The sequence below is a fragment of the Cervus canadensis genome, chromosome 17 (genome assembly GCF_019320065.1).
Source record: "Cervus canadensis isolate Bull #8, Minnesota chromosome 17, ASM1932006v1, whole genome shotgun sequence".
Taxonomy (NCBI): domain Eukaryota; kingdom Metazoa; phylum Chordata; class Mammalia; order Artiodactyla; family Cervidae; genus Cervus; species Cervus canadensis.
Window position 1 is genome coordinate 35,225,338 of NC_057402.1, and position 22,735 is coordinate 35,248,072.

The window sequence follows — 22,735 nt, forward strand, 5'->3', positions numbered from 1 at the left end:
GATGATTCCTGTCCATTTCTTTTTTTTTTTTTTCTTAATGTCTTTATGCATAATTTATGGCAAGACAATTACTCGGCCCTCCTTTTTCACAGATTTGGTATTTGTTGCTATTTGCCAAAACTGGAAACCACCCAAATCAATACTTCACATTTTTCACACTCATTCACATTTTGTTGTTGTTCAGTCGCTTCGTCATGTCTGACTCTTTTGCGACCCCATGGACTGTAGCCCGCCAGGCTCCTCTGTCCACTGGAGCGGGTTGCCATTTCCCCCTCCTGTCCATTTTCATTTCACAGCTAGCGAGTCACCATGTCCTTAAGTCCCACCTCTCTCTTCTCCATTTCCTCCACAATCTAAGTTTGGAGTTAGATGTTAAAATAACTAATATCCAATCACAGAAACCGACAACACAACCGTCTTTGAAATGGGTGGCAGGAGGTGAACTCCTAATTCAGAAAAATATGACCAGGAGACAGTCTATTCAGTGATTGATAAATCATACTGGCTCATTTAAAAACATGAGGGCACACCCCTGAGAAACATCCTTCAAGGTACCATTCAACAGTATCAAGTTGTACCTGGTGATAAGTTTGGCTGATTTGTTCTTTGATTCATGCATCTGTCCCCAGAGAGCACTCTTTGAGGGAAATAGTCCTTCCAGACCAGATTATTTTTGGGCAGTCTGGTCAAGTCTCTACTGATACTAGCATGCACAGCTCCTGAAAGGATACAGTTGGCTGCTGAGAGCACAAACTAGAGCATTCAGAAGATCATTAAACAGAGACTAAACCTCTAAGCAGCCTACGACATGCTTTTTGGCAAGAGGAACACGATGTTCCTATTACGAATTGACCTAAATTCAGGAAACAGCTTACTGATGTAGGCATGCTTAAATCTGTGGCCAGCTGGGTCATTACTGGGTACGGAAGGGGGTTTCTTCCTTCTCCAATTTTACAGTGTCAGCCTGAGCAGCCCTCTAAGAGCCCAACACTGAGGCTAGTTCCAGTGGGGTGCTGAATTTGTGTAATTAGGCTCTGCTTAACCACAGCTTCTGCCCGGATCCGTTCCCAGAACTGACCAACACAAAGAAACAACTGCATGTCAGACAAGATCTGACCTGGATCCTTCTGAAATTTTCTCCACAGGATACTAGTACACTGGAGTGGAATAGTGAAGACCTTTTTTCTACTAAGAGAAGTCCTAGAAAAGTGGAAAGCAGTATGGGGAGCAGATTGAGGCCATGGGAAATGGGACACATTTCCTGAACAAAGAGCAGAATCTAACTGGTTGGTGTTAGAGGCCACCTTCCACCCCCACAGCTGCCACAGAGCTCCCGTCCACAAATCTAAGTGGATCCTGCCTGCTCAAAGCGCTTCATCAGTTCCCTTTCATCCATGATATAAAACCCCAAACCTCTGTATAACACACCTTAAACACACAGGCCACTTACGGTCAGGCCCATCTCTTTCCAGCCTCCTTTACCACAGCCTCCCAGCCCCTCTTTAACCTTGAGCCATGCTGAACCAACTTCAGGCCCCAGAGCAAGTCCTGCTCAGCTCTTGAGGGGTGCAACTGCATAAACTCCTGCTTCTGTGAGAAACTCCCCCTTCCTTGTCCACAGAGCACATTTCTGTCCCTCCTCTGAGTCTCAGCCCAGCTCTGAAACCTCCCTCTGCTCCTCCCAATCTCTCCTGCCCCCTTTCTGCACTAAAGCCACCATCCCACTATCTAGATGCTGGTGGGTTTATTTCCTCACTGGATCCTGAGCTCAAGGGCAGGGATGAAATCCTGTTCCACACCATAACCCACTCTACACCCCTGGACCTAACACAAGGCTTATTTTCTGGAAGATGTTCAAATGTTGGTGGAAGCAGTGAATGAACTCTATTTGCATTTTATCTCTGGCTGTGTCGAAACCAGAGAAAATCACACTTGTCTTCTCAGAAGAGGGAACATATTCAAATACCAAGAACTGCAGTTCCTGGTAAGACCTTTTAGAAAATGACGTTACCAACAGCAGCAACCAGAAACTCAGCAGAATGCTTAAGTGCTAAACAGAGTGAAATGGGCCAACACTTGAACAGTCATGGTTTAAGTAGCCTGAAGGAGTGGAGGTGGGGGAGATTCCTGACAGTCTAAAGTTTAAGAACCACAAATAACTTCTTAAGAATGACATATATTTACACTGTGGATCTGTGATACATTTTCACAGGAGTTGCTGCTCAAATCCGAAGACCACCCAATGTGGGAACCTTCCCCTACTGTTAAAGCCAGCATTTCAGATAGGAGACAAGCTCTTTCCAGCTGGAATGGCTTTGGAAGGTCTGCCTTAAAATGAAGGCACTTTGTTCTTGTCACCGGCCACCTCCCCAGCCCTCCTCTGAGACCAGCCACCATCCTGTGCCTCCCAGAGGAGGCTGCCCTGCCTAGTTCTCCATGAGGCTCTCCGGGTGGTTGGGGCTCTGGGGAGGGCTCTTCAGCTTGGGGGTAGACAGGTGCTCCAACTCATAGCATCCATTCTCAGAGGCCCTGGGTGTGAGCTTCCCCATTATGCCCTCCTTCTGGCTCTTCTTGTGCTCAATAATCTGCTGGAGCTGGTAGCCAGCGTATTCTGGCTTGGTGGTCAGTGGGCCGGTTGGCACAGCTACGCCAAGAACATCTGACACCATGTAGGGGCGCAGCCAGCCCACCAGAGGAGTGCTTCCGGGGCTGTAGTGGGCCTGCTTGTGGTAGAAGAGAAGCCCATCCACCTACGAGAGAGGAAACTTGGGATGAGAAGGGATTCTGGGGCCCACGTCTCCAGGAGAGCTATGTACAGTGTGACAATTCCTATGGTCCAATTCTTTTTTCCTGGGTCACTGCCAGATGAAAGACCGTCCTCATTTCTCACACATGCATTTCTCTAAATGAAGAAATGGCCTAGAAAATGAAATTTTAATATATAAAAACATACATACAAAGTACTTTCCCATTTACAGGGTGCTTTCCTACCCACTATTTCACCCTCTTCAAGTATGTGTTAGTCACTCAGTTGTGTCCGACTCTTTGTGACCCTATGGACTATAGCCCACCAGGCTCCTCTGTCCATGGAATGTTCCAGGCAAGAATACTGGAGTGGGTAGCCATTCCCTTCTCCAAGGGATCTTCCAGACCCAGGGATGGAATCTGTCTCCTGCACTGCAGGGAGATTCTTTACCATCTGAGCCACCAGGAAAGCCCCATTTCACTCTCTAACCCACCATGAAAGTGTCTGAGAGCTGGGGCTGCTCCGGCTCCGGGAGTTCTGGGGCCTCCCCCAAACACACTGAGGATGAAGTAGCAATCCACCCTGAGCCCAGGTCTTCTCTCCTCTGATTCCATGTACTTCCTACCACCTGGAGGTCCCAGTAGTGGGGGATGTGCTCCACACAGGGAACAAAGCGGGGAAACTGGACAAGCCCCTCCAAGATGCCTGACTGCTGAGTGCAAGGGAAGCAGCCGGCCAAGCAGCCAGCATTTCTGGCTGCCTGAACCTCCCCCTAAATTGTTTGAGAGCTACGTTCTGGGAAACTCAGTTTTTCTCAACGGGAAGACCTCCCACAGTCCCATATTTTCTTTTCTGTGATTCAGTGACTCATCTCTAAAAAGCATTTATTGTCACTGGGGCATAAGGGTTATAAATAAAGATGGTGTTCTTACCACCTTCTTAATTGACTCCCAGAAATGAAGGCAGCTCAGCCTTCACTATTTCCTTATTCGGGAAGCTATGGTCCTTTTAGCAAAATTATATTCAGTTCAAGCAAATACTTGTGGGTGACGAGGCAGAATTTTAAAGGGTACGATGGTCAAAGGAAGTCTATGGAGAGGGTACTGGCACATTCTGAGGAGGACAAAAGGCTGCCCCGGGCTGAGCAGACCCTGGGGACCTGAGACTTTGCGTTGAGCACTAGAACCCGGGAAGTCCTGGGCAACCGGGGACAAGTTAGTCACCCTGCTGCCCTGCCACTGCTCAGCATGCACTGCCGTCCCTGGGGACCATCTGCTGGTGGGAGGAAGGAAGGGTTAGGAGTTCAAAGCCCTGCAGTCTGTTGGCCACAGAAGCGCCTTTACAGCATAATCAGCCGTGGCAGTCAAACATGGGGCTGATTCTCACGCTTGTAGCAGAGGACACAAGGACCCAGGAATGGAACCCTCACCTCTCTCTGGGCCTCAGTTTCTCCATCTGTAAAATGAGGGAGTGAGATGAGCTTTCCTTTCAGGGCCCTTCCAGCTCTGGCCTTCTGACTTATCTGACTCTGAAGGGTCATGAGCACATCCTTTCCCACGAGCCAGCTTTCAGCCCTTTTTCTGATGCTCTGACACAGCAAAGTCAGAGGCACTCTTAAGACTCCAGGTAGCCAAGTTTCCCTGTGTCCCACCATCACGTCAGAGCAATAAAGACAATGGTTTTGTTACCTCAAAAGGGAAGTCCATAGACAGCACTTTACACAGGCTCTCAGGGGTACAAGGGAAGTTCTTCAGTCCCACAAATTTAAACTGAAACATGAATTAGAACAAATAATGAGTATAGGTTACAAACAATACTGGTTCCAGCAGTTGAAGAGCTAATAATGAATCAAAGAAGAAAATTTTTAGTCTCACCCTAACCGCCCCCCTCTACCTGTCCTCTAATTACTAGGCATAGAATTCTCAACCTTGTTTTTTACAGGAGAACCATCTGGGAAACTCTTAAAAATTACTGATGCCCAGGCCTCACCCTGAAATTCTGACTGAACTGCTCTGGGGTGGGACCCAAGCATTTTTGTGTTTTAAGTTCTCCTGTTGATTTTAACATATGATCAAGACTGTGAACCACCACCCTGTACTAGGCGTGGGGACTCTGTTATTCTCCCAACCCTATGACAGCTGCCCCAAACAAAGGGCTGGTGAAATGCCACAACAGCAAAAATTTTTATACTAAAGCAACATAACAAAGTGATGAGGATTATGACAAGCTCTCAGTCAGATTGCTCGGGTCTGAAGGGCACCTCTGTCAATCATTTAATCTCCATATGCCTCCATTTTCCTGTCTATAAAAAGGGATAATAAAAGCATCCACTGCATAAGCTTATCATGCAGACACAGTGAGACAGTACAGGTAGAGCATACAGAACAGCATCTCAGAGGAAGCAGCACCCATGTTCTTCTTGGACCTTATTGATAACGTCACTAGAAGTACTGGCTCCATTTACTGTCCTGTAATTGGTTATCTAGTTGCCTTTAAAAATGCTGTAAGCAACCCAAGCAAATGCCAGTCTACAGAGCTTAACAAATAAAATGCAATGAAAATAGCCATCCTGTGTTTAATCACTGAGCAAATAGCAAAGACACTTGGGCTATCATCCTGGACTGTGGGACCTTGGGGAAGGCAGCGCCCTCTCTCTGCACCTGCATCCTCATCTATAAAGAGAGGGAACTCACTAGATGAGGTCACTCTTAGTTCAGATACAAAAGCAGGGGTTCTCAAAGTGTGGTTCATGAGCCAGCAGTACCAATTTCACTGGGGAACTTGTTAGAAATGCAAACTCTCAGGCTTTACCTCAGACCTACTGAATCAGAAACTCTGGGGGTAAAGCCCAGGAGCTTGAATTTCAACAAGCCTCCAGTGGCTATGGATGCAAGCTACAGTTTGAGAACCACCATACTAGCATTCTATATAGCATTATTAATAAAAGAAGTTATTAGCATTTTCTATCAACCACTATTCATTGAGTGCTCACCCTAAGTATTATGCTAGAAAGACATGCACATTTATATCATTTGGTTCACAGAACAGCTCTGTAAGGTAGGTGTTATTAACCCTATTAAACAGATAAAGAAATTAAAGCCAAGTGAAGATATTAACTTAACCAAGTAATTGTTAAAAGCCAAAACTGGAATCTGGATGACTATTGAGTGCATACTTTTCCCACTATGCCATGCTGCCTCAAAAAGAAAAAATAAAGATAATTTTATCCATAATGATTGAATTCAGACAACAGAGCAATCCAAACTGATCCCCAGAAAGAACTCTGCAGTCCTAACACCAGGCCTTACTGGATTGAGCTTGGTTTTCTCTCCCAGTCCTTCTTCCTCTGGTAACTTTGAATGCATCCAGTAGAATCGGAAATCAGTCTGCCAAAGAGACAGGGAAAGATGAAATAAGGCTCACTGTTTCATGAACAAAATATTGTTTTATGAACAAAAACACTCCATTCTAAAAATTGCTTGATGGTCAAAAGGCACAAATGTCCAGTTGTAAGATAAATAAGTACTAGACATTGAAAGTACAACACGATGACTATGGTTAACTTTGCCGTCTGGTATATATGATAGCTGTTGCAAGTTGTTGATCCTAACAGTTCTCAAGGCAAGGAAAAACTATTTCTTTCTTTTTTTTGGTATCTATATGAGATGATGGGTGTTAACTTACTGTACCATGTATGTAAATCAAATCATTGTGCTGTACACCTTAAACTTACACAGTGCTGTATGTCAGTTACACTTCAATAAAACTGTGAAAAAAATAGTCACCTGATTGATGAAAACATAAGCCCTCCTCTCATTACCCTCAATTCTGTTAAAACACTGCTATAAGGTCAGGAAGATATCATAAAATCTTTGGATATATTTTCCTTAAATCCAATAGGATTGTTAATAGTAGTAATGCCAACATTTATCACTGAAGCCTACTGTGTTTCAGGCTCTATGCTAAGGACCTTATGCACATAATCGTATTAATCATCAACCATCCTCTCCAAACTGCATTATTACTATCTCCATCTTACAGGTGATGACTCAGGCTGAGAGAGATTACATCACTCACCCAGGCGCACACAACATTACCACAGGACCAGGACTCTACAACTCCAAAGCACATTGTATTAACTTTTGTCTAACTTTACCTGAGAGTTAGGAACTACTTTGTAGTTGTAACTTCTCATAAACTACTACTTCTGATACATATCCTTCTGTTGATATTTAGGGGCTTTTCTTTTTCTTTTCAAATTTTCAACCCCCCCCAAAAAAACAAACAAAAAAAAAACCACAGTCTTTTTTCTTCATATTATCAAAATATAGGTGGCTTTAGTTACCAAATTTGTAGATTGTGAATGTATGTTACGAAATACCCTTCAACAGAATTAAAGAAAAATAGGTTCTGGACTGAATTTGTGAATTCTGAGTTTGGGGCTTGGCTCTGCGTTTGGGCAAGGTAGTTAACATCTGCAGCTCTCAGTTTTCATATCTAAACAGTCAGGGGTAAAAACAATAGTACATACTTATCTTTTAGAGTCGTTGTAAGGGATTCAGTGAGATCATGCTCACAAAGTGCTTAGCGATACAGGTCTTGGCTATTATTTTTTGAATTAGATGCATGTTAAAATTCTGAACTACCACCATCTGGCATGATTTGGAAACCTAGGCTGGGGTAATGGCTATGGAAAGAAGCAGCCTATGGTGATAACCTGTGATTCGAATGCTTGGGCCTCTGTGAGGATCACTTGGAGGCTTGTTAAAACATAAGCCCCATCCCCATAGTTTCTGATTCAACAGGTTGAAGAATTTGCATTTTGAACAACCTTCTAAGGCCACACATTGTTAACTACAATGATAAACTATTAACAATTGAGAGGGAGCATTAAAAACCCACTACTATAAAACTGGACAGAGCTTGCCAGGTGGCTCAGTGGTGAAGAAGCCACCTGCCAATGCAGGAGATGTGGGTACGATCCCTGAGTTGGGAAGGTACCCTGGAGTAGGAAATGGCAACCCACTCCAGTGTGCTTGCTTGGAAAATTCCAAAGCAGCCTGGTGGGCTACAGTCCATGGGGTTGCAAAGAGCTGGACATGACCTGGTGACTAAACAACAACAAATAAAACCAGGACAAGGTTGGGGGAGCACGGGAGTAGAGATGGACCCTGCGGGGTGACCTGGCCTCTCTCTTGATGACTGCTTGTCACTTGTAAGTATCACCAATCTGAGAAAAATGTTGTGGGAAGGTGAAACTTGAGGGGAGAATATTGGGGGGGGGGTGTATTTCCTCACTTGGAAAACCTGCTTCCAGAGCTAGCCCCTCAGGGGTTCATGCCCTTATAGTCATACTAAGGAGGCTCTGACATTCAGGGTCAGGATGTGGCTGGTAAGGAGTGGAGGTGGCAGAAGTCTATCTGATGGTGCTTAACATTCCACCTTCTCTTCCTGGTGCCGCCTGCACTAGGCAGCATCCCCTCCACCCACAGTCTTCCCTGCCAGCAAGCCTCCCACTCTGGAGAGAGGGGAGGGCTACAGCTTCCACGAAGTCCCAGCCTATCCCTCCACTCTGCTTCTCTTTCCTCCCCTCGAGAATGGTGATGCTTCCCTTAGTTCCTCCTACCTCTTTTTAGAAATGAAGCTAATTTAAACACACTCAAAGATGCAAGGAACATTAGATGATGTTCTTGATATACCACATCCTGTAAACATCAAGAAGCTGGTCACGGACTAAACCCACATGCTGAGCCACTTTCCTGGGAAGGGAGGAGAAAGCAGGAGAAGACATGAGGAGAGCATCAGTCCTTACCTGGCAGTCATAAAACGGGTGTCCCCGCCAGCACATCACATCCAGAACGTAATATGTCTGGTTCACCTCATTGTAAATGCAGTCCAGAATGGTGTAGTCTGCGGGCAGAAAGTCAGTACAGGGTACCCATCAGGGCTCCCTCCACCATAATCGAGGGAGCCCCATCTTCAGGGCTTGGGAACTGCATCCAACAACCCTCAGTGATCACAGCAAGCACCAGCACTAAGGGACAAAGTTCTTCACAGCCTTTTCTGGCTGTCTGGTATAGCCCAAAGGTGGCCTGAGGTGTGACAGTACAAGAGGGGTCAAGGCCGTGCCACATGTGAACTCTGAACCTTTAGATAAGGTTTAAGAGAAGCTCAAGCTTGAAAGCAAGTAATGTCACCTTGCTTATTTAACTTCTATGCAGAGTACATCATGAGAAACGCTGGGCTGGAGGAAGCACAAGCTGGAATCAACATTGCCGGGAGAAATATCAATAGCCTCAGATATGCAGATGACACCACCCTTATGGCAGAAAGTGAAGAAGAACTAAAGAGCCTCTTGATGAAAGTGAAAGAGGAGAGTGAAAAAGTTGGCTTAAAGCTCAACATTCAGAAAACTAAGATCATGGCATCTGGTCCCATCACTTCATGGGAAATAGATGGGGAAACAGTGTAAACAGTGGCTGACTTTATTTTTCTGGGCTGCAAAATCACTGCAGATGGTGATTGCAGCCATGAAATTAAAAGAGCCTTACTCCTTGGAAGGAAAGTTATGACCAACCTAGATAGCATATTAAAAAGCAGAGACATTACTTTGCCAACAAAGGTCCGTCTAGTCAAGGCTATGGTTTTTCCAGTGGTCATGTATGGATGTGAGAGTTGGACTATAAAGAAAGCTGAGCACCAAAGAATTGATGCTTTTGAACTGTGGTGTTGGAGAAGACTTTTAAGAGTCCCTTGGACTGCAAGGAGATCTAACCAGTCTAACCTAAAGATCAGTCCTGAGTGTTCATTGGAAGGACTGATGTTGAAGCTGAAACTCCAATATTTTGGCCACCTGATGCGAAGAGCTGACTCATTTGAAAAGACCGTGATGCTGGGAAAGACTGAGGGCAGGAGAAAGGGATGACAGAGGATGAGATGGTTGGATGGAATCACTGACTCGATGGACATGGGTTTGAGTAGACTCCAGGAGTTGGTGATGGAAGGGAGGCCTCGCGTGCTGCGGTTCATGGGGTCGCAAAGAGTCGGACACGACTGAGCGACTGAACTGAACTGAATCTTCCATTTTAGTTGACAGTTACTTTTGAGTTTCTATCATAGGCACTGAGTTCTGTGGGGAGTATTGACTGTAAGTCATCCCTGCCTTTAGGGAAGTTACAATCCAGTTGAGATAAGGTGATTGAAGAGGAAAAAACCAAGAGCTGCACTGTATAGCACAAACTAAAAGAAATGAGAGTTCCAGGAAAAGGGGACTGAATAGCAGGAAATGCTTCACGAACAGATAGGATATGAACAGTCTGGTGGGATCAGAGGACTAAAATAGCAGGGCAGGGGGCAGGGGAGGGCCCATTTCAGGCCAGAGTGAAAAAAAACAATGGCGGGGTCGGGGCTCAGGACAGAGGACAGCAGGAAGCACCAAGGGAGCTTAGAGACAAGAGAACTGTGTAGGCCCAGCTCTGCCAACTCCTCGCTGAATGACCGCGGGCAAGTTATTTAACCTTTAGTCTCCTCGGCTGGCCCCAGGTGGGAGGGAGAAGCTAAGGTGAGGACAAAGATAAAGGAGATAAGGGCATTTGGCAGGAAGCCCCCGGCAACAGCTTACTGTATGTTACACTTGGTCTTCTGAGGGACCTCTCCCCAGAAAACCGCACCTGTAACCTTGTGACGGAAATCCATGGGAAAGGTGCGCTGACTTTAATTCAGGGGTTTAATTCAGCAGGCCTCATAAGTGGCAACTATTCTGCAACTGAGGAGGCCTGACCTTGAAGGAGAGCCCAGTGGGCAGGACAGTATCTTTGTGCAGTTCCAAAGGTGTTCTTTCAAAGTGGGTCTTTAAAACAACTAAGCAAGTAACCAAGCACTGTCTCTTACTGATTATAAAACTTAATAAACAGACAACGTTATGTGGGCACCTTTCGCTGTTGTTGAGTTTCGCCTGTTGCCTCCTGGCAGAAGGGAAGAAAACCTGTTGACACAGTAGCCGCTCTTGGTGTAGGCACTGGTAGAACCCTGTGGGGAGAGACAGTTACATCAGGCATCAAGGTCTCCTCCTCCTTTTGCTTCCACATTCTGCACGGGTGCCATTAGTCCAAGGATGGCTCTCACCAAATCCCTCCCGCAGCACAGTGTTTCAATCCCTGGGCAGGCACAGCTGCCTGACAGATAAGGAAAACAGAGCGTGCAGAGAAGCCCTCAAGTTGCAGGCTGGGCATGCTGGCACGGGCATGGGAGTGGCTACTCACCTGGGAAGCCACGATAAGGGCTCTTTTTCCAACAGGGCACACGACCACAATCCATTCCTGCCCCAAATCTGAAGGGACGTCAATTAACCACTCTGAGAGCATTAACTGGGAACACAAAAAATGGTGTTAAAAGTGAACAAGGCTGATGATCCGAGTGGATTTGTGGACAGAACAGGGAAAGGTGAAGATGGGATGAATTGAGAGACAGCACTGACATACATACATTATCATGTGTAAAACAAATAGCTGGTGGGAAGTTGCCATTAATATTTAACACAGGGAGCCCAACCTGCTGCTCTGTGATGATCTAAAGGCGTGGAATGGGGGTAGGAGGGAGGCTCAAGAGAGAGGGGAGATATAAATGATGAGGATTCGAGTTGTTGTATGGCAGAAACCAATACAACACTGTAAAGCAATTTTCCACAAATTAAAAAAAAAAACAAAAAACAGTCAACAGGGCTGTGCTGCTCCTGTGTTTACAGTGACAAAGAATTTATGTCCTGGGACTTCCCTGGTGGTTCAGTGGCTAAGACTTCTCCTTCCCAATGCAGGAGGTCCAGGTTCAATCCCTCGTTAGGGAAGATCCCACAAGCTGCAACGAAAGATCCTGCCTGCCACAACTAAGAACTCAATGCAGCAAATAAATAAATATTAAGAAGAAAAGAATTATATATATATACACATATGTATATATGTACATGTATGTATATGTACATATATACGTGTATATATATGTATATATACGGATATGTATATATGTAATATATGTCTGTATATGTATATATACGTATATGTATATATGTACATATATGTCTGTATATGTATATATACGTATATATGTATATATACATATATATGTGTATACATGTGTATATGTATATGTATATGTATATATATGGCTTCCCTGGTGGCTCAGATGGTAAAGAATCTGCTGCAAGGCAGGAGACCCAGGTTCAATTCTCGGGTCAGAAAGATCCCCTGGAACAGGAAATGGCAACCTGCTCCAGTATTCTTGCCTGGAGAATTCCACTGACAGAGGAGCCTGGCGGGCTACAGTCCATGGGGTTGCAAAGAGTTTGACACAAGTGAGTGACTAACACTTTCACTTCATGTATATATTATAATGAAAATACATGTAAAAGAATGAGAACAGAAAACAGTGACAGTGGGACCTCCACCTCACTAGCTCTTAGTAATCAACTCATCTCCTGTTCACCCTGAACTTCTCACCTTCCTTATCTGCATCCTTATATATTCTTACTACCTCACTTCCTATACTGGAGGATTTGACCCTCTTTCCTTCCTTCCTTTGTCCACCCACCTACCTTTATCACACCATTATGTTCTAGGGGTTATACCTCACAGATGAATAAAATCCTTTACCTTGAGATACTCTAAACTAGATCAAGTCCCAAACTACTGACCCAAACACTACACTAAAAGATGTTAGGAAATCTACCTTAAAAAAGAAAAAAAAGGCTGTGGTAAAAGGAATTTGAGAAGATCTGCTCTTCCCTTCATCACTGGTCCCTCCCACTGATACCAAGACTTTGGCCTATCAGGTAATCCCTCCCATTGAATCTACCGTCTCTCCCAACTCTCCTTCCCCGTAGGCCACAAAATACACAACCGCTAATCCTCAAATCCAAGGCAAAAGTGAAACCTTTATACTCTACATTTCTATTAAGCTCTTCCACTTTCTCTAACTATTAATACTTCATATTTCCTGCCGCTGCCTTCCCACCCACTCTGACACCCTCAGTCCAGATTTGCTACCCCCCAGATGTGCCTTACCTCCCTGCAGCCGAGCATGTCTATTCCCTCATCTCCCCCTCCTTCCTCCACTCCTGGTGTGATGCTGCCAGTCATATTCTCCTCCTTGACACATGCTCCCTTGGCTCCATGACACACGACTTTTCTGTTTCTCCTCCAAACAGTCCTCCATACATGCCCCTAAAACATGTAAATAATCTTCAGGGGGCTGTTTTAGGTCCCCCTTTTCTTTTCTCTTAGATGCTGTCCCCCGTTAGGGGTGGATCTCATCTACTTCTGTAGCTTTACTTGTCATTCCAAAGAAGATGCCTCCTAATTCTCTTCTTTTTCATCTCCATACTTCTTTCCTTTGCTCCAATTTCGTATTTCCAGCTGTCTACTTGGTATCTCTTTCTCTGCTGGTCCTCTCTGTACCTTAAACTCAGCATATGCAAAACAGAATTCACTGCCTTCTGTACCCCAAGTACTTCCCATCCCTGAAACACCCACCCTTCCCCTTCTGCATTCTGTGCCCTATTAATAATATCATCACCTCCCTCTACGTTAATCAATCTTAAACCCAAGGCATAATCAACAATCCCTTAAACAACAGTAGTAATACAACATCAAAAGCACAAATGAGGAAACAAAAGATAAATTCAGACTACATCAAGCTGGACAACTTCTGTGCTGCCAAAAACATCATGAAGAAAGTGAAGACAACCCACATAATGGAAAATATTTGCAAATCACGTATCTCATAGAGAACTTATAAAGAACTCTTACAACTCAATAACAGAAGACAAATAATTCCACTTTTATATGGGCAAAGAATTTGAACAGACATTTCTCCAAAGATACTGGCTAATAAACACATGAAAAGAAGCTCAACGTCATTAGTCACTAGGGAAATGCAAATCAAAACTGTGGAACAGCACTTCACACCCACTAGGATGGCTATACTCTAAACGCTGGACCATAACAGGTACTGGCAAATATGCGGAGAAAGGAGCTCTCACACATCCTTGGTGGGAATGTAAAATGGTATAATCACTTTGGAAAATAGTCTGGCAGCTCCTCAAAAGGCTAAACACAGAGTTATCACATGGCCTAGTGACTCCACTCCCAGGTATATATCCAAGAGAAGTGAAAACGGATGTCCTCACAAAAACATGGTAAACAAGTATACATAGCAGCAATATTCATAATAGCCCCAAAGTGGAACAATTCAAACCACCAACTGATGGATGGAAAAACAAATGTGGTATATCTATACAACAGAATACTACTTGAAAAGGAATGAAGTTCTAACACATGCTACAACATACATGAATCCTTTTGCTAAATGAAAAAAGCCAGATACACTTTTATGCCCTCAGTAAACTCACCATCAGCTCTTTTAGCAAACCTAGCTCCCTACCACAGTCTCTCTCTTCCAGGCCTTTCTACACACTGATGTGGGAGTCCCCCCATGAAGTCCCACCTCTGCCCCTGGCTCAAAAATTCTTACTGCTTCCTCACAGTATAGGCCAGAGTCTAAATCGCTGTACATATTTCTGCTCTATACCTCCCCCAACCCTATACTGCTCCATCCGCACACACCCTCTGTACATCCCTCCTGAACACATCATATATTCCTCTCCACATCATATATTCCTCTCCCACCTCTGCCTCTTGTTCAGTCTTATTGTGCTGCCTGAAACACCCTGAAATGCTCTGTATCTCTGCCTGTCCTACCCATGATTCAAAGCTGTCTTCTCTTTCATTAACCTTTTCCTGATTTCAAAACCCTGCTTCCTTCCCTGCTGGAAGTTAATAGCACTTTCTTACTGAAAAAAACATACTCTACACTTACTCTAGGAGTGCATGGGCTATTTCCAGCCCATGTCTACTTTCTGAGCATAGCCTAGCTTAACAAAGAACAGGGCCTTCAACAATGTTTGCTGGGGACTTGCCCAGTGGTCCAGTGGTTAAGACTCATGCTTCCACTGCACAGGTTTGATCCCTGGTCAGGGAACTAAGATTCTGCATCCACAAAGGCTTGCTCAACAGAACTCAACTGTACTTTGTCACAGAAGATGTTATCTGTGCTATATTTGAGGCAGAGAAAGAGGATGGGAGTGTGTGTACCCAGGAACCATATTCTACAAGTAGGAGAGGAGGCTGAGGTGACAAGACACTTGGGTCACAGAGAGAAGTATGCAGTAGCAGGGTAGACCCCTGGCCCCACTCAGATACACGCCCTACCTCTGCAATAGCTGGGTTGCCCAGAGCACTGGACAGTCTCCAGGCCTGCCTCCCCTATGGCACCATAAGCCACAATGGTTTCTTCTCTGGAATTAGCAGGGCACTAAGTGAAGTTTGCTATAGTGGTCTGTTGTCTCATATAGTGGTCTGTTACAGTGGTCTCAACCTCAGCTGGCTAGCCTGGAGGTGCTGGGCAGTTCCCAGTATTCAAGGGCAGCTATACTTCCAACCTCCAACCACCTGAATGTAAAGATCCAAGACTGGCATATTAGTCCACCACTTGAGAAAGATTACTAACCTGGGAGGTGGGGTGGGGCACAGCGCTGGGGTGGGCAGGCCTAATCTAAAACATCTGTATAATGACTAGTAGAGAAAGCGAAGAATGGAATCAACTAGCATATCAATAGCTCAGGGGTTTCTGGCAACAGGTCAGAAGCCTTTGCTAACAGCATGGGGTGATGATTCTGAAACCCACTATCCAGACTCCATCAGCGACACCCAGCAGCACACAGAGCTGTAAGCCATCTCTTCATCTCAGAAATGCTCTGCCCATCAGCACTTTCAATGCAGTTCCTATTCTTCCTGTCTCTTCCTCTCTGTTCATGGTTAAGTAAAGAGCTCTGATTGCACAGTAAATGGAGCGGGACCAGCTACACCTAATCTTCTCTGGACCACTCACTTGATTAGCATAGCGTTTTGGTAACTTCTTGCCAGTGTCAACCTCCATTTCCTCATCATCTTTCTTTTCTTCTTCTTCTTCACTCTCCATCCCCGTCCAGTCATCTTCAGCCAGTCTTCTGGCATGGTTCACATAATCCAGCCGCTTTCTGGGAGGAAAAAAAAAAGTCATATATGACAGATGTAATTCAAAGTCTCTAAATTCAGGAGCAATTTGGAAATTGTGGTGGGAGTAAGAGATGATAGAATTTCCTTTGTAAGCCTTAACTAGTGACCACCTCCTCACAGATCCTAAATAGGAAACCCAGTTTAAGCACAGTCGGCTTTCTTCAGAGTTTCCTAGGAACAAGCAAAGTACAATATTTAAAGGAATTTTCAAGTTTTGCCAGTGGCTGATCCCACTCCCTCCCACTCCACCCTAGACACCCATCTCCATGCAGAGAGCTGACACTTCTCTGCCTGGCAGACATCAGTCTGAAGGCTCTCAGGGACTGCAAGGAGGAAACACTGGGATGCAGTGAGAAGTCTGAGACAGGGACAGCTTCTGGGGCTTTCTGAGGAACAGCAATGCATCTCTCCTAACTTTCAAAAAAGACCACTTAGAAGAGCTAAGGAAATCTAATAATAATGTATCAACATTTATTCATCAGCTGTAACAAGTATACCATATGATGTGGGGAATTCCCTGGCAGTCCAGTGGTTAGGACTTGGCATGTTCACCACTGTGGGCCTAGGTTCGATCCCTGGTCGGGGAACTAAGACCCTGCAAGCCGCTCAGCGTGACCAAAAAAAAAGAGTGAGAGAGAGAAAGGAACTTGATGTCTAGAAGACAGATTTTTCACCATGTACTCTTTTATGTATTGTGAATTTTGAACCATATGAATGTATTATCTATTCCAAACTAATTAATCACAATTAATTAACTGTGGAGGTTATGGGGAAGGAGCGATCTGAGAATGTAATCTGCAAGCAACCCAGAAGCCACAGGGAACCATCTCTGCTATACACATCTAGCGATGAAGCAGTGGGCAAAAATGGAGACTGCATCGAAACTGCAGCTGTTGACAGTTTCTCCTAATCCTTAATTCCTTACCCAGAAGAGGCCTGTGTTGCACTGAGAATAAAAGGACAGGCCTCGCCTTCAAAGCAGCCCAGCCTCAAACACTCGCTATCCTATAAACTCTCTTTCCCTGTTTGCTCAGCTTGGCACTGAGACTGAAGTGTATGGAAGACATTTCCTCAGATTCCCTGTGGAATTATTTGTCTGGAACTCCCAAGGGCTCCACAGAAACATCTGGGCTGAAGGAAGACAGGAAGCCCACACCAAAGCCAGAAGTCAGAGTGCAGGAGAAGCCACACAGGGAATGTGGGGAATGGAAGTCTGGGCGTGACTTTCATAAGTCCTTAAACTGCAAAGCTCAGTACTGCTGCCAGGAAAAAAGAAAAGAAAAAGTTAACCAGACAGTTGAGCTTTTGCTTTCAAACTTCAGTCTCTCCCTACTTCCTCACCTTTTCCCAAGCTCTGGATGTCAAGGATGTCTACCTCTGCCAGGATTTATCCCTCCCGACCTTGTGAGCAAGAACAATCTCCAAAGGGTCCACTTTGAAGGGGGTTCTGTAGAGACAAGCCCGGAGCTCCTGTGTGGTTCACAGCTGCCAGCCTACAGAGAGAAGCTAAGGAGTTAAAACATCTCTTACAATTTCTGCAGTTCCAGTAACTGGCGCCGCCGCTCACTCTGCTCCAAGGAACTGTACTTGGACTTGTACTGGGACAGGCGGGGGTGTGGGGCGGCTGTGCTGTTCAGATCTTGAGACACAGAAAAGCTACCAGCCAGGGCTTGACTCAGCTCTTCCATCTTCCCTACAAAGGAAAACATAAGAAAATGGTTCATTCATTTTGTATCACCTCCTGGGTATAGGCAGTTATGATGTAACATGATGGCTACATTCCTAAGAAACCTCACTTAATCCAAAATCACAATTATTTCCATCAGGGAAAAAAGGAAATCAAAGGGTGAGTTACATATGAGCAAAACCTTTTTTCCTCACAGATATTTTAATAATGATCATTTTGATAGTTCTGAGTGTATAAACTTCAACATCAATCACTAAGCAAATCTACCTGGTGACTCAATCTAATTTTTGCTCTTTGCCATCATTCACCAGGGATCTTATCACTAATTCCTTCTTACTATCATTGGAATTCAGTGATGTGATCAACTATCGAGTTTTTCCCTGAATAGTTCTAAAAATGCTTTTCAATAACTAATGTAATTGTCTTTTTAAGACAATTTTTTTTAAAATTTAAAATTTAAAGTAATTTCAGATGCAAGTTTGATGGGCTGTTTAGTTTTCTAATAAATGCCAACTCACATCAAGAAAATCGAGCTCCAGGAAAAGTGCTGGTTCTGAAGCCTTGGGAGGAAGACAAGGAGCCAAAAACCCAAACCTGGCAGTTACTTTCTTGGTCTGTAGTTTGTTTTGTGTGTTTGTTTGGGGCAGGCAGAAGCAAGGTTTCAAGGCCACATATGGAGGACTCACTTGGAAAAGAACTAGAATATGGAAGGCCTCCCAGTTCAGTTAACACCAGCTGCCCTAAGAGTGTAAAGGACTAACTGTGGCACGTTCAGGAGACAGAGAGTAGATGTCACACTAGAGACAGACTACCAAGGGCAACCCTAAAGAATGGGAGTGGAAAGAGAAGATTTCACACTTCACTCACCCTTCCCTGAATGAAAGCATGGGGCAGTACAGAAGCTTGTTGCTGTTTAGTCGCTCAGTCAAATCTGACTCTTTGCAACCCTATGGACTGTATGTAGCCCATCAGGCTCCTCTGTCCATGGGATTTCCCAGGCAAGAATACTGGAGTGGGTTGCCACTTCCTGCTCCAGGGGATCTTCCCCACCCAGGGATGGAACCCGAGTCTCCTGCTTGGCAGGTGTATTCTTTATTACTGAGCCACCCAAGAAGCCCTGCACAGGTGCTAACCCAAGGATTAAATGTGTGCCTCAGGGAATTCCCTGGTAGTCAAAGGTTAGGACTCTGTGCTTTCCCTGCCCAGGGTTCAGTCCCTGGTCTGGGAACTAAGATCCTACAAGCTGCCACAGCCAGGAAAAAAAAAAGTGTGCCTCAGACTGTAAGAAAACAGGAATATTTGGGAGAAATTTGACTCACACAGCTGGGCTGGCCCAACCCTTCAAGTTCTAATATAAACCAGAGGGCATCACTAGTGCTTAACTGCACCCCAGGCCAGGTCCAGTACTCTCAGCATCAAAACCAACAGGTTCATTTCAGAGCCTCCATAGTTAAAAACACAACTCTATGGGCCTCTACTTGGCAACGAGTTATTTTCCATTGCACACTTGAACTCAGATTTTATTTCTTAATTTACAGCATTAGGTTTTGTTTTTTTTTTAATGTCTGCTGCAGGGTTTGTGGGATCTTAGTTCCTCAACCAGGGATGGAACCCCACCGTGAAAGCACCAAGTCCTAACCACTGGACAGCCAGAGAATTCCCTAGTTTTTTTTTTTTTTTTCTAATTTGAAAGGAACTTTTGTGTGTGGTTAAAAACACATGACATAAAAGTTTACCACTTCATCATTAAGTGTACAATCCAGTTGTGTTAATTACATTCACTGTTGTGCAAGCAATTTCCAGAACTCTCTACTCTTGCAAAATGGAAACTTTACCCACTAAACATGAACGGAAAAAAACCAAAAACGTAAAAGTTATCAGTATGGATTTGAGGCATACTGACACATACATGTTATGCAACTAGGGGTGGCCATTCATGGTTGAGGCTAGGTGGTAAGTACTTAGGATTCTAAATTGTATGCTATTTTCTGTATTTTTCCATACTTTTGTGTAAGTCTGAACACTTCCATAATAAAATTTTTTAAATATTCATTATGACTTCAGTTTACTGAAGTAATGACCAAACCAAAAATACATTTATTAGGCCTCATCATGCCTTATCGTGGTGTGGGCTCATGCTCTGCCAAGAAGTATAAAATCCTTAAAATTGATGCCTTGTATACTGGGGCGGCTCGGCACCCTACTCCCCCCCACCCCCGCCCGGTCCCCTGTACCACGCTTTGTGGCTGTCCTTGGCTAGCTCCTGCTCTTTCAACCTATTCTTCGAATGGAGATAACTCAAGGGTTTTGACTTGGCGGTCTCAACACCTGCATTCATCCTCTAACTCTCAATTTCCGACCAGCCCAGGCCTCTCCTCCGAGCTCCAGACTCCGCGTGTTACCCGCCACGGCTCCTTCCTCCTTTCCCTCCCCCTCCGGGGACCCCCGCGTCGAATCCCCCAGCCCAGGATTTGGGCTTCCCCGGCGTCTCCCACTGGGCTTCAGTTCGGGGGCCTCAACCTGCTCCACTCGACAGTCCTCCCCACCACATCCCCACTGTTTTTCCCTAAGGACCGGGTGCATGACTCGTCCCTCCCCCACAAAAGTATCCCCGAGGGGTCCTGGCTCGACAGCCGGGAACTTGAGAGTGGAAGCCCGCCCAAAGAGAGGCCCCGGCCTCGCTCGGCCCCTCCAGATCATGCCTCGGGAGGCCGGGAGCGTGGAGCCGGCCCGAGGGAGTCACCGCCGGGAGCCTAGGGACAATGCCGGAGCCGGTGAGGCCCAAGCTCGAACTCAGGACTCACCAGGCCGAGGTGACGATTTCACGCGCAGCCTCCACCACCGCCGGGCCGACCAATCAGCTGCCGTGAGAGAGCCGGCCACGCCCCCTTGACCGCCGCCGGGCCCGCCCACCTCGCGCGGGTAGTTTCCGGCTCCTCCAGCCGTTGAGAACCCTGGGAGTTACTCCGCGATTCGGTCACAGGTTTGCGATTACTTCCGCCCGCAACGGCCGTGTATTTTCCAGTTCGCCCGAATTTGGGGTCCTCCTTCTGCTTTTGTGTTGTGACCCTCCTGCAAGGTGACTTGGGTGGACCGAGGCCTCATTCCTTGGCACAAGCTCCTCCAGGTTTCTTTGGCCAACAACAGGAACTCCGATCTCGTGGCCGGGCATTCAAGTTCCTCCAGCGCCTGTGTCCTGTCGCCTCCCCAAGATCCTCACAGTCCTTAAGGGTCCAGCTGCAGTCCGCTCCCACTCCCGTGCCCGATACAGGCAACGCAAGTTGCCCTGAATGACTGCCTCCTCCCCACCCGCCCCGCGGACCCCTAAGTCTCACAGTCGTCCCCTCCCCATTTCCTCCTTAGAACACTGGAAACCTTGATTACAGCCCGTTAGTCGGCTGTGAGCTTGGCAATGGTAGGGACCTGGTTTGATTTCTGCCTCCGGCAAACGGCAAGGTACTGGTGAAGGAATGATTGAATTGGTGCTAAGGGTAGGGGGAAGCAGCTGAGGTTTAGAAAGTTAATCAAACTAGACAGCGGCCTTTGTAAACTAGGACCGCAGAGATGCAAAATAGAAATGTGAATAGCCATTTATTGAATACTTACGTTGAGGCGGATACCGTGTTTCACATGCATTATCTTATTTAATCTTACAGTAATACAAGGAAGTACAGACTGAAGCGCAGAGAGGTTAAGTAACTTGGTGGAAGTCACACAGCTTTTGAGCCAAATATTTAAGTTTGCGGCATGGTTGTCTTACAGGGAAGTTGAATATTACTATACTACAGAAACAGTGTTGGCACATTTTGAGTCCAAGGAATGCCAAGGTGTGGATTTGTTGCATATTTTATGTACACGATTCCATCCATTTGGAGGTCAGATTGATGGAAGGGCAGAGGGGTCCTGGAAGACCAATTTTGTAAAAAAAAAATTTAGAATTCATGTAAGTGAGCTTTAACTTGGCAATGATTAGGCTGTGCACTAGGTTATTTGGTGCCTCGGCAGATAAAAGGTGATTTATGAGACGGACTTTGACACCAGGATATTAAGTATTTTGTGTCTTAGAACCACCATTCTCTACCCACCACCACGGAGGTCACAGAAAATAAAAGCCCTATACACTGGAGGAAAATAGACTGACATGGACAAATTCATGCACTGAGGTCCAGGAGAATGGCTCCAGTCCATCATTCACACAAGCTGAATAACTTCCCATGTCACTGAAAAACAAACTAAATGACACTCAGCCCAGGGGCTCATCTGGGGCCAGTTTACCATAAAGGGAACTATGCTCTACCTGCAACAATGATACCATAACTGTAGCCTCTTGCACTCCACAAGGTTGACCACATACACCTCTATTTAATGTCTTTAAACCAGTTTACTTTTTAGAAAAGCCTAGTACTTTATTGTGCCCATCTTTGCATGAAATGTTCCCTTGGTATCTCTAATTTTCTTGAGATCCCTAGTCTTTCCCATTCTATTGTTTTCCTCTATTTCTTTGCATTGGTCACTGAGGAAGGCTTTCTTATCTCTCCTTGCTATTCTTTGGAATTCTGCATTCAAATAGATATATCTTTCCTTTTCTCCTTTGCCTTTAACTTCTTTTTTCAGGTATTTGTAAGGCCTCCTCAGACAACCATTTTGCCTTTTTGCATTTCTTTTCCTTGGAGATGGTCTTGATCATTGCCTCCTGAACTATGTCACAAACCTCCGTCCATGGTTCTTCAGGCACTCTGTCTATCAATAAAGGACAGAAATGGTGTGGACCTAACAGAAGCAGAAATATTAAGAAGAGGTGGCAAGAATACATAGAACAACTATACAAAAAAGATCTTCATGACCCAGATAACCACGATGGTGTGATCATTCATCTAGAGCCAGACATCCTGGAATTCAAAGTCAAGTGGGCCTTAGGAAGCATCACCACAAACAAAGCTAGTGGAGGAGATGGAGTTCCCAGTTGAGCTATTTCAAATCCTAAAAGATGATGCTGTGAAATTGCTGCACTCAATATATTTAATAAATATAACAAATTTGCACTCAGCAAACTTGGAAAACTCAGCAGGACTGGAAAAGGTCAGTTTTCATTCCAATCCCAAAGAAAGGCAATGCCAAAGATTGTTCAAACTACTGGACAGTTGCACTCATCTCACATGCTAGCAGAGTAATGCTCAAAATTCTCCAAGTCAGACT

The 22,735-nt window shown here is 45.2% G+C and overlaps 1 protein-coding gene across 4 annotated transcripts; it reads right to left on the bottom strand.

The window, feature by feature from the left end:
* Nucleotides 1-2,160: 2,160 nt before the first annotated feature.
* SNUPN (snurportin 1) lies at nucleotides 2,161-20,803 on the bottom strand. 4 transcript variants are annotated; one of them, XM_043434280.1, is made up of 10 exons: nucleotides 20,344-20,803; nucleotides 17,383-17,545; nucleotides 15,686-15,833; nucleotides 12,802-12,960; nucleotides 11,008-11,112; nucleotides 10,678-10,774; nucleotides 8,559-8,656; nucleotides 6,055-6,132; nucleotides 4,435-4,515; nucleotides 2,161-2,750 (listed from the first exon to the last, which is right to left on the bottom strand). In XM_043434280.1, exons 2-10 carry the CDS (start codon nucleotides 17,538-17,540, stop codon nucleotides 2,427-2,429), a joined length of 1,248 nt encoding a protein of 415 aa, XP_043290215.1. In that variant the 5' UTR covers nucleotides 17,541-17,545; nucleotides 20,344-20,803; the 3' UTR covers nucleotides 2,161-2,426. The 4 variants fall into 4 exon arrangements, with proteins under 4 accessions (XP_043290215.1, XP_043290217.1, XP_043290216.1 ...); XM_043434282.1 differs by lacking the exon at nucleotides 20,344-20,803 and adding an exon at nucleotides 20,242-20,261; XM_043434281.1 differs by lacking the exon at nucleotides 20,344-20,803 and adding an exon at nucleotides 18,407-18,412.
* Nucleotides 20,804-22,735: the final 1,932 nt, after the last annotated feature.

Coding starts and splice junctions, on each gene's coding strand:
- SNUPN (XM_043434280.1), bottom strand. CDS start 17,540: ATGGAAGAGCTGAGTCAAGCCCTGGCTGGTAGCTTTTCTGTGTCTCAA. Junction 6,133..8,558: donor ACCCGTTTTATGACTGCCAG/GTAAGGACTGAT, acceptor TCTCTTTGGCAG/ACTGATTTCCGATTCTACTG. Junction 4,516..6,054: donor AGAAAACCAAGCTCAATCCA/GTAAGGCCTGGT, acceptor TTCATGTTTCAG/TTTAAATTTGTGGGACTGAA.